Consider the following 17,267-nt stretch of genomic DNA (forward strand, 5'->3'; position numbering starts at 1 on the left):
ACTGCCATAGAAGAAATGAGCAAATACCACGATTTCATGCGTATCAGGGGTTGGGAATGCTTCGCCGAATGCTGGTCGCCACCCGATGATCTCCTTCGCTGGAAGAACGCCGTGCGCCACCATCTCCTTCAGATTATCTTCCGTCACATCGGAGGGCGCCCACTGACTATCAAAGCTTTCTCTTTCTTCCGCCATGAATGTGAACTGGATGGTTTAATTTGGTCTGAGATACGGCTGGAAAGGGATGGGGAATCGGAGCAGTGGACGCGGGGAGAAATTTCGTAAGGTTTTTGAAGATGGATTGGAGTGGATTGATGAACCCTAGTTTGGCCGGCGCAGTTTGGTACTGTAGCAGGAAATGAGGAAAATGGCGAGAGTTTCGGCGGGGAAGACAATGTGACGCTTGGACTTCGATGTTTTTAGGGTATCGGGAGTACTAATGGGCCTAGGCCTGTACAGTACTTCAGCCCAATATTATAATCAGCGTGGCCCGTTGTGATCCTTAGGGACTTAGGCGCTTTTTGTTTTGGCAATTTGTGCTCACGATGATGTGGCCCGATGCTGTTAAAATCCTTTTTAACGTGATTCAATAATTCTTTGGAATTATTATGATGCACATAAAAAGGTGCCCGACAGAAAGGTGTTATACCGTTTTTGTAAGCTTTCTTAGGCTGCAAAAGCTGTTTGGGTTGATTTAAGATGACTGGTTTATTAATAGTCATTCTTTTAGCATGTTATATGCTTATTTTGGTTATGGTAAGGGTCATAGCCTAGGCTATTAGACTCGTTGATTACCATGATTTTTTATCATGTTTGGTGGATCATTTTAAGAGTTTTTTACTCGGATTCCTATCAAATATGTCTATTTTGGACCTTTTGAGTGTTTATCACTCGGCCCTTTTTGTATTTTTTATCCTTGATATGTTCAAGTTGAGAAGCAGTCGGCTGGGTATTTTACTAAGTACCATGCATGCTTCGCTATAAAACCACTCGGTTCTTGACTACATGTTTAGTTTTTCAACTAATTACATAGTCGGGGGCTACACCTAATTAGGTGCATCTACTCGATGCACCATGTTTTATTTTCGCCCTTCGCAGTCTTTGATTTTAGCACTCAGCAAGCTGGAGCAAGTTGAATTAAAGCACTCGGATTATTGTTTTTTGTTTCGAGAAGGCTATTTTGTCAACTGCGAAGGTCTCGGGGGCTACTGTGGAGATTATGGATACCCCATATCTACATGACATTATAATTTAGTCGGATATACGGTACCAAATATAGATAGAATATCTCTATGAGGACTCGGGTTAGATTCTAAACTTATATGTCAAGGAAATACTCGGGATCTTAGTCGGTTACGATTGTATTTTATCTATAATCCCATATTCCGTTATGATATGGACTGTATTTTGTAAAGCGGACCTCTTCCCCTATATAAGGAGGGGTCTGTGTGCCTCTCGGGGCGTGGTCTTTTTTCCAGTTTATACAATCAATAACATACTCGGCGGAATCATTCCCAGACAGGAGTAGGGTATTACTTCTTGAATAAGAAGGCCTGAACCTGTATAAAATTCATTGTCTTCAAACCCATCCACTTTCCTAGCTTGATAGCCACTCCCTTTTTATTATTGCCGAAATCTTGTTTCGACGACGAGCATTCAAATGCCTTGGTGCACAAACCGTTTCAGGACTCGGATGAACTCCTTGGTCGCTGGGCTCGATGGTTTGGCGGCCGAGAAGCCATGCTGCTCTCCCTCGAACTCGGCGAGCTCCACCGCCTTGCCCATCTCCTTCAACCTCGCCGCGTAGTCCACCACGCGGTCGTAGAGCACGTCGCCGCCGGACGCCACGACGAGCGCCGCCGGGAGCGCCACCGCCTCCAGGCTGGGGCTCTCCGGGCCGAACGGGTTCGCCACCGGGTGGTCCCTGGTCGCGCCCACCGGCAACGACATACGCCACATCTGGTCGGCCATCTCGACGGTCAGCGTGGAGACGTCGGCCGGCGGGTTGGCCTCCGCCGCCGTGCGCTCCACCCCGGCGAGGAACGGGTCGACGAGGACGTACCCGGCGAAGCGCGCCGGGTCGACGGCCGCGAGCTGCCCCGAGGCGACGCGAGCCGTGACGTGGTGGGCCAAGTTGGCGCCGGCCGACAAGCCGGAGATGAACGTCCGCGCGAAGTCGGCCGACTCCGCGAGCCACGGATCGGCGCCGGCGCCGAGCGCGGCCTGGCCGCGAAGCCAGGAGATGAAAGCTGCGCCGTCGTCGATGGCCGCCGGGAGACGGTGCTCCGGGGCGAGGCGGTACTGGACGGAGAGCACGACGGCGGGGAGCTCGTAGGCGGCGCGGAGGCAGAAGCCGTGGCAGATGGACTGGTCCAGGGCGCCTATGCAGTAGCCACCGCCGTGGAAGTAGACGAGCACGGGGAGCTTACCTCCATCGTCACCGGCAGCGGCGGCGGCGGCCGTGCGCGGCGTGTACACGCGGACCCTGAGGCCGTGCGTCGCGTCGTACACGACGTCTTTCCACTGAACGCCGCCGGGGACGTCGTCCTGGTACGGCAGCTAGCTCTACCGACGGGATGAGGACGGACTCGTCGCCGCGGACGACGGAGCCGTCGCTGAGGAGCTTGACGACGCCGTAGAAGTCCTCCACGACGTGCGGCGCCGCGTTGTCGCCGGAGCCGGACATGGTGCTCATCAACGAGTACGTACTCTCGCTTCCTCGTCTGATGAATGGACAGAGCAGCCTAGGCCTCCTCGACCTCGGTACGTACTCCGTCTACATGTGCTTTTGTCGACGTGGAGTTGCCAACATCACAGGATCAGTCACCAGCACGTGACCATTGACTTGGAAAGTACGTACTCACTCAGTCGCATAAAACACAAAACTTGAACCGAAACCGAATGTGACATATTCTATTACGATAAATCTGAACATATGTATGTTTAGATTCGTAGTACTAGAATGTGTCACATCCGGTACTAGGTTGATTTTTAATGAGACTGAGGGAGTACTGGGAGAGTCACGCACGCAAACGAAAGAATGAATTTTAAACTATTGGGAGGTTATCGCCTTGTTGTTTGCATTTCACTTAAATAATTTTAAAAATACTTTTGAGAATATATATTTACATGTGATATATATCATTCCACAAACATGCAAGTTATAATTTAAACTTATCAAGTTGTAAAAAAACAAATTAAACTATAACTAATTAACATATACATTTAAATTTGTTTTTTTAGTTGTGACATATGGAAATTAATTTTGATATTGCACGTTTGTAGGGTGATATATCACATTTTAATATACATAAATTTTTTAAAAAATTCATAACCATTTAAATCACGTGTAAATAACGATAGAATATTTTATCGAGTTTATAGTTTGCCCGCAAATGCAACTAGTACGATTCTTGGAGGTACATCCGGGTACATGCGCCACAGCAGCCACAACAAGCCATCTACATTGTATGGGGGCTGCTAGCTGGCGCGTGCGCACCAGCAGCGAGCACTCCCCCTCCCCTTTAGTCTACTCTTAACTAACTAAATTAGTTAATATACTTAACACTAATAATAGTAATTAGAAAAATTCTGGAGATTTTTTTACTAACAGATTGAAAAATTTTTAACTTAGATTTGAAAACTTTCGATTTAAGTTTTAAATTTTAAAGCCAAATTTTAAAAACTTTCAACTTAAATTTGAAAACTTTCAACTTGAGATTTGAAAACTTTCAACTCAGATTCGAAAACTTTCAAGTCCAGATTGAAAATAATCTGGAAATTTTGAAAACTTTCAATTTAAGATTTGAAAACTTTCCACTCGAGATTCGAAAACCTTCAACTCAAGATTTGAAAATTTTGAAAATTTTCAAAATCGAGATTTGAAACTTTCAACTCAAGATTTGAAAACTTTCAAGTTCAGATTTGAAAATTTTCAACTCAAAAATTAAAAACTTTCAAACTCAAAACATGCTAAAGATAAAAAAATAAAAAAAAATGGAAAAAAGGAAAGAAAATGGAAAGAAAACGAAAAAAAAAGTGGAGACGCGCGCACGCCGGCGCAGCGGCGCTAGGCCTTCTGGGTCCGAAACGCGCGCGCGTATTAGGTTTTTCGACATTGTATGGGCTGTACACGGGCCAAATGCAGAAGCACATGGACAGTGGGCTCATTCCACCCAGCGATTATGGACGGCCCACGGTCCATAGCATCGTTGAGAAGTACTACAGATTTACGGCTCCAAAGTACAGCAACTCGTTGTCCATCAATTCCTTTGCTTCAATTTGGAAGATCATTCTGTTGCTTCGTTCGTTCAATCGATAATATTATTTCATGAATGCCATCTTATTCAGATACAGGTTTCTACTTTGTATTTTGACAAGCTACACGCATATAAATGACATCGTTCATCTACTTGCCATGTTTTACAGAATCGAAGTTGCACACTTACACAAAAGATGAAACAGAACACAGATTCAGACCACATGAGAACACCAACCATGCATCTCTACTGATCCAACTTAATTTACTTGGATTTAGAAGTTATTAGAACCTTCATCTTTGTGGATAAATCGCTTCATGACTCGGATTAACTCGTTGGCTGGCTCGCTCCATGGCTGCAGCGACAAGAACAGGTGCTTCTCCTCCTCGAAGGTGACGAGCTCCACCGGCTTCTCCATCTCCTTCAGCCTCGCCGCGTAGTGCACGGTGCGGTCATGGAGGATGTCGCGCCCGGCCACCACGACGAGCACCGGCGGGAACGCCACCGCCGCTAGGCTGGGGCTGTCCGGTCCGAACGGGTTCGCCACCGGGTGGTCCCTCGTCGCCCCCTCCGGCAGCGACAGCCGCCACAGCTTGTCGGACATGTCGGGCGTGAAGAACGCGCCGGCCGGTGGCTCTGCCTCCGACGGCGCGCGCTCGACGCCGCCGAAGAAGGGGGTGAGGAGCATGTACCCGGCGACGCGCAACGGGTCGACAGTGAGTTGGCCCGAGCCGATCAGCACCGCGACGTGATGGCTCATGTTGCCGCCGGCCGACTCGCCGGCGACGAACACGCGGGAGAAGTCGGCCGATTCGGCGAGCCAGGAATCGGCGCCCGGTCCGGACATGGCCTGGTCACGCAGCCATGACAAGACAGCCGCGCCGTCGTCGATGGCGGCGGGGAGGCGGTGCTCGGGGCCGAGGCGGTAGTCGGCGGAGAGCACGACGGCGCGGAGCTCCGACGCGAGGCGTTGGCAGCAGCAGTGGAAGCTGGGCTTCTCGAACGTCCCGAGGCAGTAGCCGCCGCCGTGGAAGCAGACGAGCACCGGCAGCCTCTCGGCGTCGCCGGCGGTGGGCGGCCGGTACACGCGTAGCTTGAGCCCGTGCGTGGCGTCGTACACGAGGTCCTTCCACTGGACGCCCGGCACGTCGGGGAAGTCCTCCGGCGGCAGCAGGGCGCCGGCGCCGGCGCCGGCATCGGAGCGGACGACGGTGCCGTCGCTGAGGAGCTGGATGACGCCGCGATAGTCCTCGACGACGTGCGGCGCCGGCGCGGCGTGCCCGGACATGGTTACTTCTTCAGTGTGCCAACGCTTAGTGCCTAATTAAACACGGTTGTTCCGTTTAAGTAAGCAGATGGGCTAATTAATTAATTAGATAATTAATCGGTTGACACGAAGCTTCCTAATCCTAGTCGTTGCCTTGATCGCCAAACCATGACTTTGGCTGTCAAGACTTAGTAGATATTTTTCTCTTTTTTTTGAGAAAAAGATGGAAGGAGTGTTACTTTTCAGAACGGGACATAATAATAAAAAAAAAGTTTTATAAGAACCACTTGGTACTTTTCTGAGTATTATAGAAGAACAACTTCACTGAACAAAAACTATGTAGCCATGCACCTCTTGGCTCTTGCAACGAAATTTACATGACCGTACTTATTACTAGTATAGACTATAGAGCTATGATTTTATCCGGAAATTTGAGATTACAGTTTGAATGTTCGTGTGATGAGATCAGACTCTTGAGTGATCCAAAGAAGTTATTGAGTCCAGCATCAGTGATGCTCTGTCTCAGCTTTCGACTTACGTTATGCGTAAGCGGGTGATACAGAGTGCAATTCTGACATTCTTACGCGCATGAAGCTCTTTTTTTACAATTTTGCTGCCATTTTTACAAACAAAATTCTTACGTGCATTTCTGCCACAATTCAAAATTATGCTGCCATTTTTACGGCATATGAAGGGTGAGGTCTGGAGTCAATACTTTTGTTTGTAAGAATTTCTGGAGAACTAACGAGTCTGGCGTTCGGATGCACATGCGATACGACACAACCATACAATATTTTGACTTCAATACGTTTAAATCATGTTATTTTGCGTTTCAAAAGGATTGAGAAATTTACCTCAAAATTGCAAAAGTGATGGACGAAGCCTATTATGAGTACTGTTCGCCGTCTAGTCCTTTTTCGCTGCTAGCTTTCCTTTACATTTTTGGATTTGTCCCATTTCCGACGAATGTCAGATGTACTCTTTTTCCTACTGGTATGACATGATAAATTTTTGTGTGTTCGAAAAAAGATGGCCGAAGCCCATATTTCCCCAATCAATGGGCCGTGCAGCCGAGAGCCTGAGATGGCAGTTATTCCTATTGGGCCAGAAATATGGTCCAATACCCAATTGAAAAGCACTTAGCCCAGGCCCAAGCGCATGTACTAGTACTCCCGAAAGGAATAAGTCTGCATTGAGTCCCTTAAATATACATCGGATCTATCCCTCAACGGCAAAATCAAATATAATGACTCCAACTGTTAAAACCATATTAAGAGAGGAGGAAACATTGACATGTGGGCCCCACATGGTGACTCGACTATTTTGATCAAGTTAACTAGCCACGCCAATCGACCAATGAAAACCACCGTCAAAACAGTCCAGAAAGTCAAACTACACCAGTTTTTAAGTCGTTGGGGATCAACATATCTAGTATTGCAGTCGAGGATACAAATTAAATCGGATATTGAGGGAGTTAGAGTCGACTTATTCCTTCCCAAAAGGCCAATCTGCTTCCGTCCACGTGACTATCCAACGGCTGAGATTCCGTGCAGCCGGTTTTGCTTGCACCAAAAGGCGTTTTCTGTGATTTTTCACAATACCTTTACAAGTTGTAAAAATGTTACCTATACCTTTTCTAAGTTGCAATCTTTTCATATCCTTGTAAAATACTCCGTATTTCATATGAGCAAATGGATAAGTCAAACCATAGGCTAAATAGTAAATACATGGGCGATAGATATTAATTCGGTCCACCAGTTTCACCAGGCTGGTACCCTCAACTCTCCATCAGTTGCTGGCCAAATGGCAAAATATCATTGGACACTTATAGTTGCATCATGCATAATACAGATTCCAGTTAATAATAAACCTTACTTTCTGAGTTGACTTAGTCTCTATCCCCACAACAAAAAGAGCACTAGGTAAGTAGATATAATGGGGTAGTATAAACTAGATACAAGTCGCTGCAATGATGCATGCAAAATATCAACGCCATATCATGTTGACCTAGCATAAACAAAACTCAAATCCGGCGAAGTACGCTTGTTTGCTATCAATAATGCGAGCAAACAAATGAATCTTAATAGCATCACACTAAGGAAGAATGGATAATACATCTCATCCACGTCTGTTAAATAATTTATATTCAGCCAGAAGGAGAAATCACAGCCAAGACCTCGTCTCATTCACTGATCATCAATCAGGTCCCTGACCAGTAATTTTTTTTTAGAAAATAGATTTTCATTAATCCGGTCTCTATATCCACGAAAGATATACACATCCAAATCATGACCAGTAATTGATCTATTCAAATATTGATCGCAGCAAATTAACCATTCTAATCAATTCTAAGCAAATTTCGATTGGTTTGGACGTTCATATTGCAAGATCTCTCAGGTAAATCAGCCACTGGCCGGCCTGAACCAATTTCCTTTCACTATGAACATAAGATGCCCATTTTTCCAGGAAAAAAAAAGTTAACACAAGATATCAAGGGTTACTTAATTTCAGGGCCTTATCTGCAACACAGCCAGTGCTTAGCTTAGCATGCTACATACTCCAAAGTTCAAAATCTGCAGACCAAAGCATTCCATCTGACAGAGACCGCAATTCCACCAGACACACCATTTTTTTACGCTCATCATGTATGCCTTCTACGTAATGCAGCACCAATCATCAATCATTTCCTTCAAAAAAGCAAAACCACACACACAATGCCAATCAAACACTAAATAATTCTCTCTTTCTGAGAAAGAAGCACTATATAATTCAGGGACAGCAAGATCGCATTCTTAGCAAGGGAGAAGACTGAACAAACAGAGAGAGAGAGAGAGAGCGGCCATGGCGATGGCGAGGGGGAGGAAGGAGAGGGCGCCGCGAGGGTACGTGCCGATCCTGATCGGCGGGCAGGGGGAGGAGAGGGAGAGGATCCTGGTGCGCACGGAGCAGCTCAAGCAGCCGCACTTCCTCGCGCTGCTCGACCTCGCGGTGCAGGAGTTCGGCTACGAGCAGCGGGGGATTCTCTGCATCCCCTGCACCACCAAGGCCTTCCGTTCCATCGTCGGTGCAGCCACGCCCACCGCCGCCGCCGTCGCCGGCGGCGAGATCAAGTCATGACACATGCTCTTCCTCTCTCCAGTGTTCTTGTTTTCTCCTTTCCTCTTTGATCCGTTTTAGCTCTGTGCTATGCAGAGTTGTTGTTAGCTTAGCTCATGTACGTACACACGGATCCAAGATTGTATATGCAGATCACGATGAGTTTATGGAAAGTCGTGATGTGTTATAGCAGTGGATGTAAATTGTGATGTTATCTTGTATAATTGCACAGAGATGGAACTTGAAAACAAGTACCAAATGAATCCAAGTGCTAGCATAAACTACTGCTCTGAAATTTTCCCCAAAATTATACTAACTCCGATTTTCAATGTATGACGCAGTTAGCTTTTGACGTGATTTTTATCATTTGTCTTATTAAAACAAATATATAAATATTATTTATTTTGTTTTGACTTGTTTTATCATCAAAGAAACTATAATATTAACTTATACTTTTACATATTTATATTAAATTTTTAAATAAGATGAATGGACAAACGTTATGTGCAAAGTCAACGGCGTCATATATTAAAAAATTGGAGGTACTAGTTTTTTTTTCTCAACTGCATCATTAATACAAGAATATATTGTGGTATGTACTATTGTTTCTTCTCGACTGCAAAATCTCTTTCCTTTTCTTAAAACAAAATGAATACAGGAATATACACACTTTGATGATCAAATTACAGTGGTATAAGCTACTTGTGGTATGTGGTGTGATAGTACAATACATACTACAAAAATGAACTAAAGTTTCAGACATAACAACCTTAAAACAAAAGAAAAAAGAAAAAGAGAGAGACATTCAGATATACTGTACATTCCAAACTGATACTGTATTCTCATTGGCGTTCAGGGCTACCGACAAAAAGGAAAACTGGTGTGCTGGTGCTAACTGAAGACGGCCTCTCAAAGATTCTCTGAAGCAACCTCGGCAACGGAGGCATGTCGCAGTCCAAGACACCCTCAAGAATCTGGACCACTTGACCCATCGTCGGCCGATCAACCTCATCCTCTTGAATGCACCAGCAACCGATCTTGCACACTCTCTCAACCTCCTTCAAGTCCGCTTCACCACACAGCTTCTGGTCCAGCAAGCTCATCACATCTCCATCTAGAAGCTTCCTTGAAGCTTGCACAGGGAAGTAGACAGAATAGTTGCCATCAGAGTCAGTGGATGTAGAAGTAGTGGTAGTAGTAGTGCATTCTTCTTCTGATCTGGCTGAGTTCCTCCTGCCTGACACTAGCTCAAGCAGCACCATTCCATAGCTGTAAACATCTACTTTCGGTGTAATTGCTGTTCCACTAATCCATTCAGGCGCAAGATAACCTATGGTTCCTCTCATGGTGGTGAGTGCTCTGCTGAAATCTCTCCCTACAAACTTTGCCATCCCAAAATCCGCGACCTTGGGAAGAAACGATGCGTCGAGTAGTATGTTTTGCGGTTTGATGTCGCAGTGGATGATTCGATCATGGCAGCTCTCGTGCAAGTAGCACAAGCCTCTGGCAACTCCAAGAGCTATCTGGTAGCGAGTGTTCCAGTCCAAGAACTTGCCATTGCTTTGAAACAGATGTGTGTCAAGAGATCGATTTGGCATGTGTTCGTAGACAAGAAACCTACTGTCGCCGTCACTGCAGAAGCCAATCAGATTAACCAAGTTGATGTGTTGGATGGTTCCGATCGATCTCACTTCAGCTCTGAATTGCTTATCTCCTTGTGATCTACCGTCGAGTCTTTTCACAGCTATGCCGGTAGAATCACGCAGTTGTCCCCTGAAGACGGAGCCGAATCCGCCTTCGCCAATCTTTTCAGAAAAGTTTTTGGTTGCAGAACGCAAATCTTTGTATCTGAAAGCCACGAGGCTACCATAATTTTCACTCCTGTTCTTGTCTTTGTTCCTCCTGATGATGAACATCAAAATGAACATCAGCACAGCCAAACCAGCAGCGCATGCACCAACGACGACACCGATTATCACTCTACGTTTCTTGCTTCTCTGCATATCTCTTGCTGAGAGACGGAGATACATGATTTCTCCATTGGAATTCTGCTGCTGCAGTTTTGCATTGAGCAATTCAGTGTGCCAAACAAGGCAACCTTTACTGCCATATGAATAAGCAGTGCAAGAGCAATTATTCAGACAAACCTTCATGCATTCATCTGAACTGTCAACATCCTGCATGCTTTCAGCTTTGTCAGGCAAGATGATATCAGACATGGAGTAGAACTTATCAGTTGAATCTGATGAACTCGTGTTGCTACCTACACAATCCAACTGATTCTTTCTCACACATCCACCAGTTTGATCGCCTTGCTCCCAATCCTTCACTGATCCAACAGTGAATCCCTTCATGCAGCTGCAGAGTGGAAGCAAACTGAAACTGCAGACCGAGAAAGCCCCACATACACCGTACACATCACACTGAACCTTCGGATTGGAGTACAGCGTCAGCCAAGACTGCGAGCTGTCCAGCCAAACCTGCTGCTTGTTCCGGCCATCGACGTCGATGAAGTTGCGTGTCACCACAGCTTCATTTGACACATTGAACTGGAGATATTCCTCTCTGCTGTTGTCGAAGAACCCAAGGTGAAAGCCAGGTGAATTGCCGATCAGCTCAGGGATGCCAGTGAAGTACTGACCATTCCATGGTCCACTGGACCAGTAGGTGACAGACGAATTGCAGAGCTTGAGCACGAGCTGAGGCGTGTCTTCGTCTACCTCGAAGCAGTAGGCTCCGGGGGACGGGCCGGCCATGCTCTTCTTGGAGACGAGACGGCGGTTCAGGCCGGTGAGCTTGTCGCGGCCGAGCTTCGCGCCGGGGAGGAGCGTGTCGGTCGGGTGGTCGACGCTCTGCCACAGCGTACGAGGTTGGGACATGTTCGAGGTGTCTTGCAGTACGAGGTTTCCACTGTTCAGAAGGACGGCTGCAGTGTTGTTGCTGTTGCTGGTGGAGTTCTTGGCTGAAACGTTGGTTGACCAGGCTATTGACTTGGTGGTTGGGTGTAAGGCAACCAGGTCGCCGTCGTCGCCGGAGATGGTGAGCTCCGGCGAGCCGGCGTCGGCGGCGTCCATGATTGGCTCTCCGCCGTTGGCTACCCATACCGTGGTGCGGTTGGGCACCGTGTTGAACCATATGCCCAGGAACCATTTCTCTTGGTTTGGAGCCGGGGCTTTGAAGAAGCCGAGCGCGAACTTGCCGTTGTTGGAGACGACCTTGTCCTTGCCGCCGACGACATGGCCAGGCTTGACGGTGTCCGTCGCGGCTGAACACGCCGGAGCACCGCCGCCGAGGAAGACGACGATGAGCACGAAGAGGTTATACAGAAGAGGAGGCATGTGGATCGGATGTGAGTACGTGGTACGTGCCAACGTACGTATAGTGAGGTGCACGCGGGAGAAGAGACGAGGGGCATTAAGTAGAGGAGGCGACGGTTACGGTTCGTGCGCGGTGAGCGGTGTGAGTTTGACCGAAACATAAGTGGTGATAAACATGTACTATAAGCGGTGGCGACGGCGACGGTCGCCGACGTAAGATCGCCGGCGGCTAAGAGCCCTATAACAGCTAGCCAAGTAGTAGCGAGAAGGCTGCGTATGTGCGCCGTTTTTAACGGGTGATTTTGTAACTGCTTTCCTTTTGCCTTCTCAACTTAATTTCGACGACCGTGGAATTAATCCCATGGCATTTGTGATGCCACGTTATCTCACTTGCAGAGATGGTTCTGTAACGAGTTATTACCTGTTCCAGACGGCGGCTATGTATCCAAGATGGATCCTTCCGGTGCTGTGCGCCTGCCGTTCCACTGACGTCGTGTCCGGTTCAGTCACGCCAGCTCCGCGGCGGCCGGCCGATCGAGATAAGGTCAACAGTGATTTACCATTATTTTTTTAAAACAAACTCATTATTAACAGTCATATATTTGTTATATATTCTCAAGTTTTAGAAAACAGATTTTTACTTGTATATTTGTAAGGATTGAGATCCACTAATGTAAAGTCAGAGGAACGTGGTGACTTACATGTGAGTTTCACCACTCACGAGCCCACCTGTCAGTGACCACGTCAGGAGAAGTTCATGTCAGAGGATCCTTTTCATCTTGTAATGATGTATTGTTGTCATTTTTTTTACAAAAAAGTTATTTTACACCCAAATGCAATCGCACCCGTTAGCGTTAGCGTGAGGCAACGCCATTTGACACGCCATAAAAAACACCCTTCCATTTTTTTTTTGTCCTCAAAATAAATCTCCGATTAGTGTTACGGGTATTGATATGTAAAACTCTAAAACAAAAATATACTTTTATAAATATTAAATAATTAAAAAGTTAAAATATCTTGATCTTTATCCGATCTGCTTCATCTGCGGCAGGCCGGCCTGTCTGATCCCTTGGGCCTCCAGCACGACAGGGAACTGGGCCGCAGAAAGCTGAAATGGAGCAGTTTCGGCCTAGTGCCAACTCGCGCCAAAACGAACGGACACTGCCGCGCGCGTGCGACCGCAACTAAACCACTCTCTTGGTTAAACTTAAATCACTCGCTCGAGCAAGTGAGCAACTCCACAAGGCCAAGCTGCTAACCACACTCAGTAAATCACGGGTTAAGTAACTACTTAATCAGCATTTGCAAATGTGCATCGCTATAAATACAGCTTTTTTCTAAAACCCGTAAAACCATCACCATCAGATCGAGAGCATAGGTCACAGAACAACAGTAACAAGACACTAATTAAAACGAAGCTTGATCAAATGGAGTTCAAGAAGCCAACGATCGGGATCTCCTCCTTCCTCCTCCTGCTCCTCGTGTCCGCCGCCGCCGCGGCAAGGCCGACGCGCCAGCTAGTCGCCGACGACGGCACCGTTGCCGCGCCCGCTGTCGCACCGGCCGCGGCGGACGTGGCGGCCGGTGTTGCCGATGCGCCGGTGGCTGCTGCCAATGCCGACGTCCCGGCTGCTGCGGCAGCAATGGGCCCTGTGGCTGGCGCGGCGGCGGCCGGAGCACCGATCGGCGCCAGCACCATCCCTGTGGCGGCGGGCGCGGGCGCGGTGGGGATGAACGGCGGCGGCGGCGGCGGCGGCGGCGACCACCCTATGGTGTTCTTCATGCATGACATCCTCGGCGGGACGAACCCGTCGGCGCGCATCGTGGCGGGCATCGTCGACAACACGGCCGTCACCGGCCAGCTCCCCTTCGCGCGGCCCAACGGCGCCGTGCTGCCGCTGAACAGCGGCGTCAACGTCAAGAGCGGCGCGGCCGGCGCCATCGACAACAACAACATCCCCTTCCTCACCGGCCTCGGCGGCGCCACCAACGCCGCCTTCACGTCGAACAGCAACAACAACAACAACGGCGTGCCCGTCTTCGCCGGCGGCAGCCTCCCGCAGGGGACCACGCTCCAGAAGCTCCTCTTCGGGACCATGACGGTGGTCGACGACGAGCTGACGGAGGCGCCGGGGCTGGGCTCGCCGGCGGTGGGCAGGGCGCAGGGGTTCTACATCGCGAGCTCCGAGGAGGGCGTGAGCCAGACGGTGGCGGTGACGGCGATGTTCAAGGAAGGCGAGTTCGCCGACAGCATCAGCTTCTTCGGCGTGCACCGCACGGCGGACTCGGAGTCGCACCTCGCCGTCGTCGGCGGCACAGGGAAGTTCGCCGGTGCGAAGGGATTCGCCAAGGTGGCCGTCGTGAGGCCCGGAGGTGTGGCGGCGACTGCCGCGGAGCACGAGACGGACGGCGTCGAGACGGTGCTCCAGTTCACCGTGTTGCTCATCATGTACTAGTTAGGTACCGTGGTCAAGCTCAGGTTTACCAAAATGTTTGGGGCTGACGTTATCGTGGTCACCCCATGGTTTAACGGTTACAATAAGATATATCATGGTTTAAAAAATAGGAAAAATTATCGCACAGTTTTGTAAACCCTCGCTATTAACTACAGTTGCGAAAGGTGTTGTGCTTGTCCGTGTGTCCCGGAAATATGTTGATCTCATAATCATGTATAAGCGCCTGTATTTTGAAATATGAACGAAATTTTGATCCCAAAAAGATGAAGAGCAACATCCATCTGGTACAAATAGTTGTGAACAGTTTTAATATTTCGAACTGCGATGTTACTTTTTGTGGTCTAATTGATCTATTGCACATGTCAACGTGGCACTCTTAAATGGATTAGATCAAACCCAAAAGGGGAAAAAATACAAAGGGAGAAAGGGGCGTCCTAATGGGCGACTGGTCGCGCCCACGCCCAGGCGCGCGACCACCCCTCAGTCCTCTAGTCTCTACTATAGTTACTAGTACTACTACACTAGAACTAGTGTAATACTGTACTAATGTAGTAGTATATGTACATACATGTATATAAACTGTGTACGTATAAAAAACCTAAAAATACGTGTATACAAATTTTGTATACGTGTATACAAACTTTATATACGTATGTATAAAAATCTAAAAAATACACGTATATAAGTTTATATACGTGTATATAAGTTTATATACGTGTATTTTTTTAGATTTTTATACACATATATAAAGTTTGTATACACGTATACAAAGTTCGTAGACGTGTATACAAAGTTTGTATATATGTATACAAACTTTATATACGTACGTATAAAAATCTAAAAATTTACACATATACAAAGTTTATATACACGTATACAAAGTTTGTATACATACGTATTATAAAAACTGGAAAAATGAAAAAAATACGAAAAGAAAAAAAGAAAATACGGAAGAAAACAGAAAAAAACGAAAAAAAAAGAAACTGTACACGCGCGGCAGAAGAAAACAGAAAAAACAAAAAAAAAAGGGAGAAACCGTACGTACGTGCAGTACGCAGCTCCTCTCCACGTGTGACACGTGTCCAGTCACACGCGGGAGGATGCGCGCGACCGATCGCTGATTAGTGATTTCGGAGGTTTTGCCATGTTGGTAGAGTAGTTGGTTTGATATATAAAAAGGAAAAAAAAGCAGGGGTGTCAACGCAAATTGGAATCGCCTTGTCTACGTAATCAGTACAGTATTCAGTAGTCACCGGACTACCCTCTGCTGCAGTGCCGCCGTGCCGGCTGACTAGCACCTGGACCAACTCGAAGTACTACTCCACTGATTTGTGGGCCATGATGCCTTTGGCCCCGTATGTCAGTGATAGGTACAAATTAAACTGGTACGGAGTAGCTAGTAATCTCTTCATCTTAAAATATAAGCAATTTTAGGTTCGAGGATATATCATATTCATCTAAAATCTTTTATATTTTAGGATAGAGGAAGTACTATTTCTCTGAGTGGTAATTAAATTAATAAACATCTCGGGTTAATTTATCTGCGCCAAATCGTGTCGTGGACTCGTGGTTGTCCCTATCTCCTACCTCGAGTTCGAGTGGTTGGACGTGTTGTACGTACTTCAAAATTCAAATACGGTTCTACATGCATGTGCATCACACCAAACCGATATACAACTCGCGTTCGTTAGTATATACCAAATCGATTAGGCTACGATTTAAATTCAAATTAATTGGCCGCTGGAGACTGCAGGCGATACTTTATACTGTACAAGGTTTGCGGTTTCAGCAATTTGTTAGGGCATGCATACAGTTTGAGGCGAGTTTCTTAGCATCATGCAGCTGCATATGGAGGAGATCAGAGCACAAGATCGAGACAGGTACATACATACGTATTGTGGATTCGCGGCGCTTTTGTTAGCAGCATACATGCATGTCAATGTGCGCATGCATAAGCATACATGCTTATTTATTTATTATTATTTTCTTTACTAGATTGGCTGGCCAGCATTAATGTTATTGTTCGAAGCGACAATAGCTTCACGTCGAAGGACGTGATTTTCTCGGTGGAATAATTGGATAGTAAAACAATGTATTAATTGATGAAATTTCTTGGGAACCCTCTTTACATCCCCTAGAGGTTATTTATAGTCTTAGTACAAACACATGCGCTCTAGGATTGGATTTAATGTATACTGGGGACTTTACATTAGTACCCTTATGATAGTGGCATCTATAAACGCAAACAGGATCTATATACCCATTGGGCCTTCTAAATGGGCCTTTGGGTAGGCCCATAGGTGCCGAACGGCCTTCTTGGGCCATACGGCCTCCTAGTCCTGCTGGCGGAGATATCTGGCCCACGGGCGAACTCTTCCGGCTTCGCCTCTGACGCAAGCTCGGCAACATATCCCGTGGACGGGGTGGCGAACTCTCCTAGCTTCGCCCTCCGGCTTCGCCACCATGGCTTCGCTCTTTGGATTCGCAACGGGCGAATCCTTTGATCGTCGAACGTCGCTTCGTATGCGTGGTGATTTCGGCACCTTCGATCGAAGGCCTTCGTAACAGGCCTCCAACCGTTATTATGCATGATTTGCTTTTCGTTAATTGAGCTTATATTACACTATGTGATTCCAATGGCAAGTCTACTGAGTAATTAATATAGTTAAGTTATTTATGACAGCTATACAATAGAGTTAAAATAAAGTTTAGGGACAAATGTGATATCTAATTAGTAAGAGTAAGTCTTTAATATAACGATCTAAATAGTAAATATTAAGTACTACCTTTGTTCCACGTTACAAGACATTTTGAGTTTGAATACATGCATCTATGCATGTGCTTCATATATAAGTCAAAATTTATATGAATG

General features: G+C 46.9%; 5 protein-coding genes across 5 annotated transcripts; 2 read left to right on the forward strand and 3 right to left on the reverse strand.

Moving 5' to 3' along the window:
• Window positions 1-1,656: 1,656 nt before the first annotated feature.
• On the reverse strand, window positions 1,657-2,865 carry LOC127785273 (probable carboxylesterase 15). Its single transcript, XM_052312712.1, has 2 exons — window positions 2,585-2,865; window positions 1,657-2,547 (listed from the first exon to the last, which is right to left on the reverse strand). Exons 1-2 carry the CDS (start codon window positions 2,693-2,695, stop codon window positions 1,657-1,659), a joined length of 1,002 nt encoding a protein of 333 aa, XP_052168672.1. The 5' UTR covers window positions 2,696-2,865.
• Window positions 2,866-4,301: 1,436 nt separating this feature from the next.
• Window positions 4,302-5,586, reverse strand: LOC127778636 (probable carboxylesterase 15). Its single transcript, XM_052305259.1, has one exon. It carries the CDS (start codon window positions 5,545-5,547, stop codon window positions 4,534-4,536), a length of 1,014 nt encoding a protein of 337 aa, XP_052161219.1. The 5' UTR covers window positions 5,548-5,586; the 3' UTR covers window positions 4,302-4,533.
• Window positions 5,587-8,318: 2,732 nt separating this feature from the next.
• LOC127778708 (auxin-responsive protein SAUR71-like) lies at window positions 8,319-8,899 on the forward strand. The gene has a single exon (XM_052305333.1). It carries the CDS (start codon window positions 8,368-8,370, stop codon window positions 8,641-8,643), a length of 276 nt encoding a protein of 91 aa, XP_052161293.1. The 5' UTR covers window positions 8,319-8,367; the 3' UTR covers window positions 8,644-8,899.
• A 514-nt stretch (window positions 8,900-9,413) lies between these two features.
• On the reverse strand, window positions 9,414-11,960 carry LOC127785316 (G-type lectin S-receptor-like serine/threonine-protein kinase At2g19130). The gene is made up of 2 exons (XM_052312756.1): window positions 11,727-11,960; window positions 9,414-11,474 (listed from the first exon to the last, which is right to left on the reverse strand). The coding sequence occupies exons 1-2, from the start codon at window positions 11,958-11,960 to the stop codon at window positions 9,465-9,467; spliced, it is 2,244 nt and encodes a 747-aa protein (XP_052168716.1). The 3' UTR covers window positions 9,414-9,464.
• Window positions 11,961-13,312: 1,352 nt separating this feature from the next.
• Window positions 13,313-14,637, forward strand: LOC127778620 (dirigent protein 10-like). The gene has a single exon (XM_052305240.1). It carries the CDS (start codon window positions 13,367-13,369, stop codon window positions 14,393-14,395), a length of 1,029 nt encoding a protein of 342 aa, XP_052161200.1. The 5' UTR covers window positions 13,313-13,366; the 3' UTR covers window positions 14,396-14,637.
• The last annotated feature ends 2,630 nt before the right edge of the window (window positions 14,638-17,267 follow it).

Source organism: Oryza glaberrima, chromosome 1 (genome assembly GCF_000147395.1).
Source record: "Oryza glaberrima chromosome 1, OglaRS2, whole genome shotgun sequence".
Lineage (NCBI taxonomy): Eukaryota > Viridiplantae > Streptophyta > Magnoliopsida > Poales > Poaceae > Oryza > Oryza glaberrima.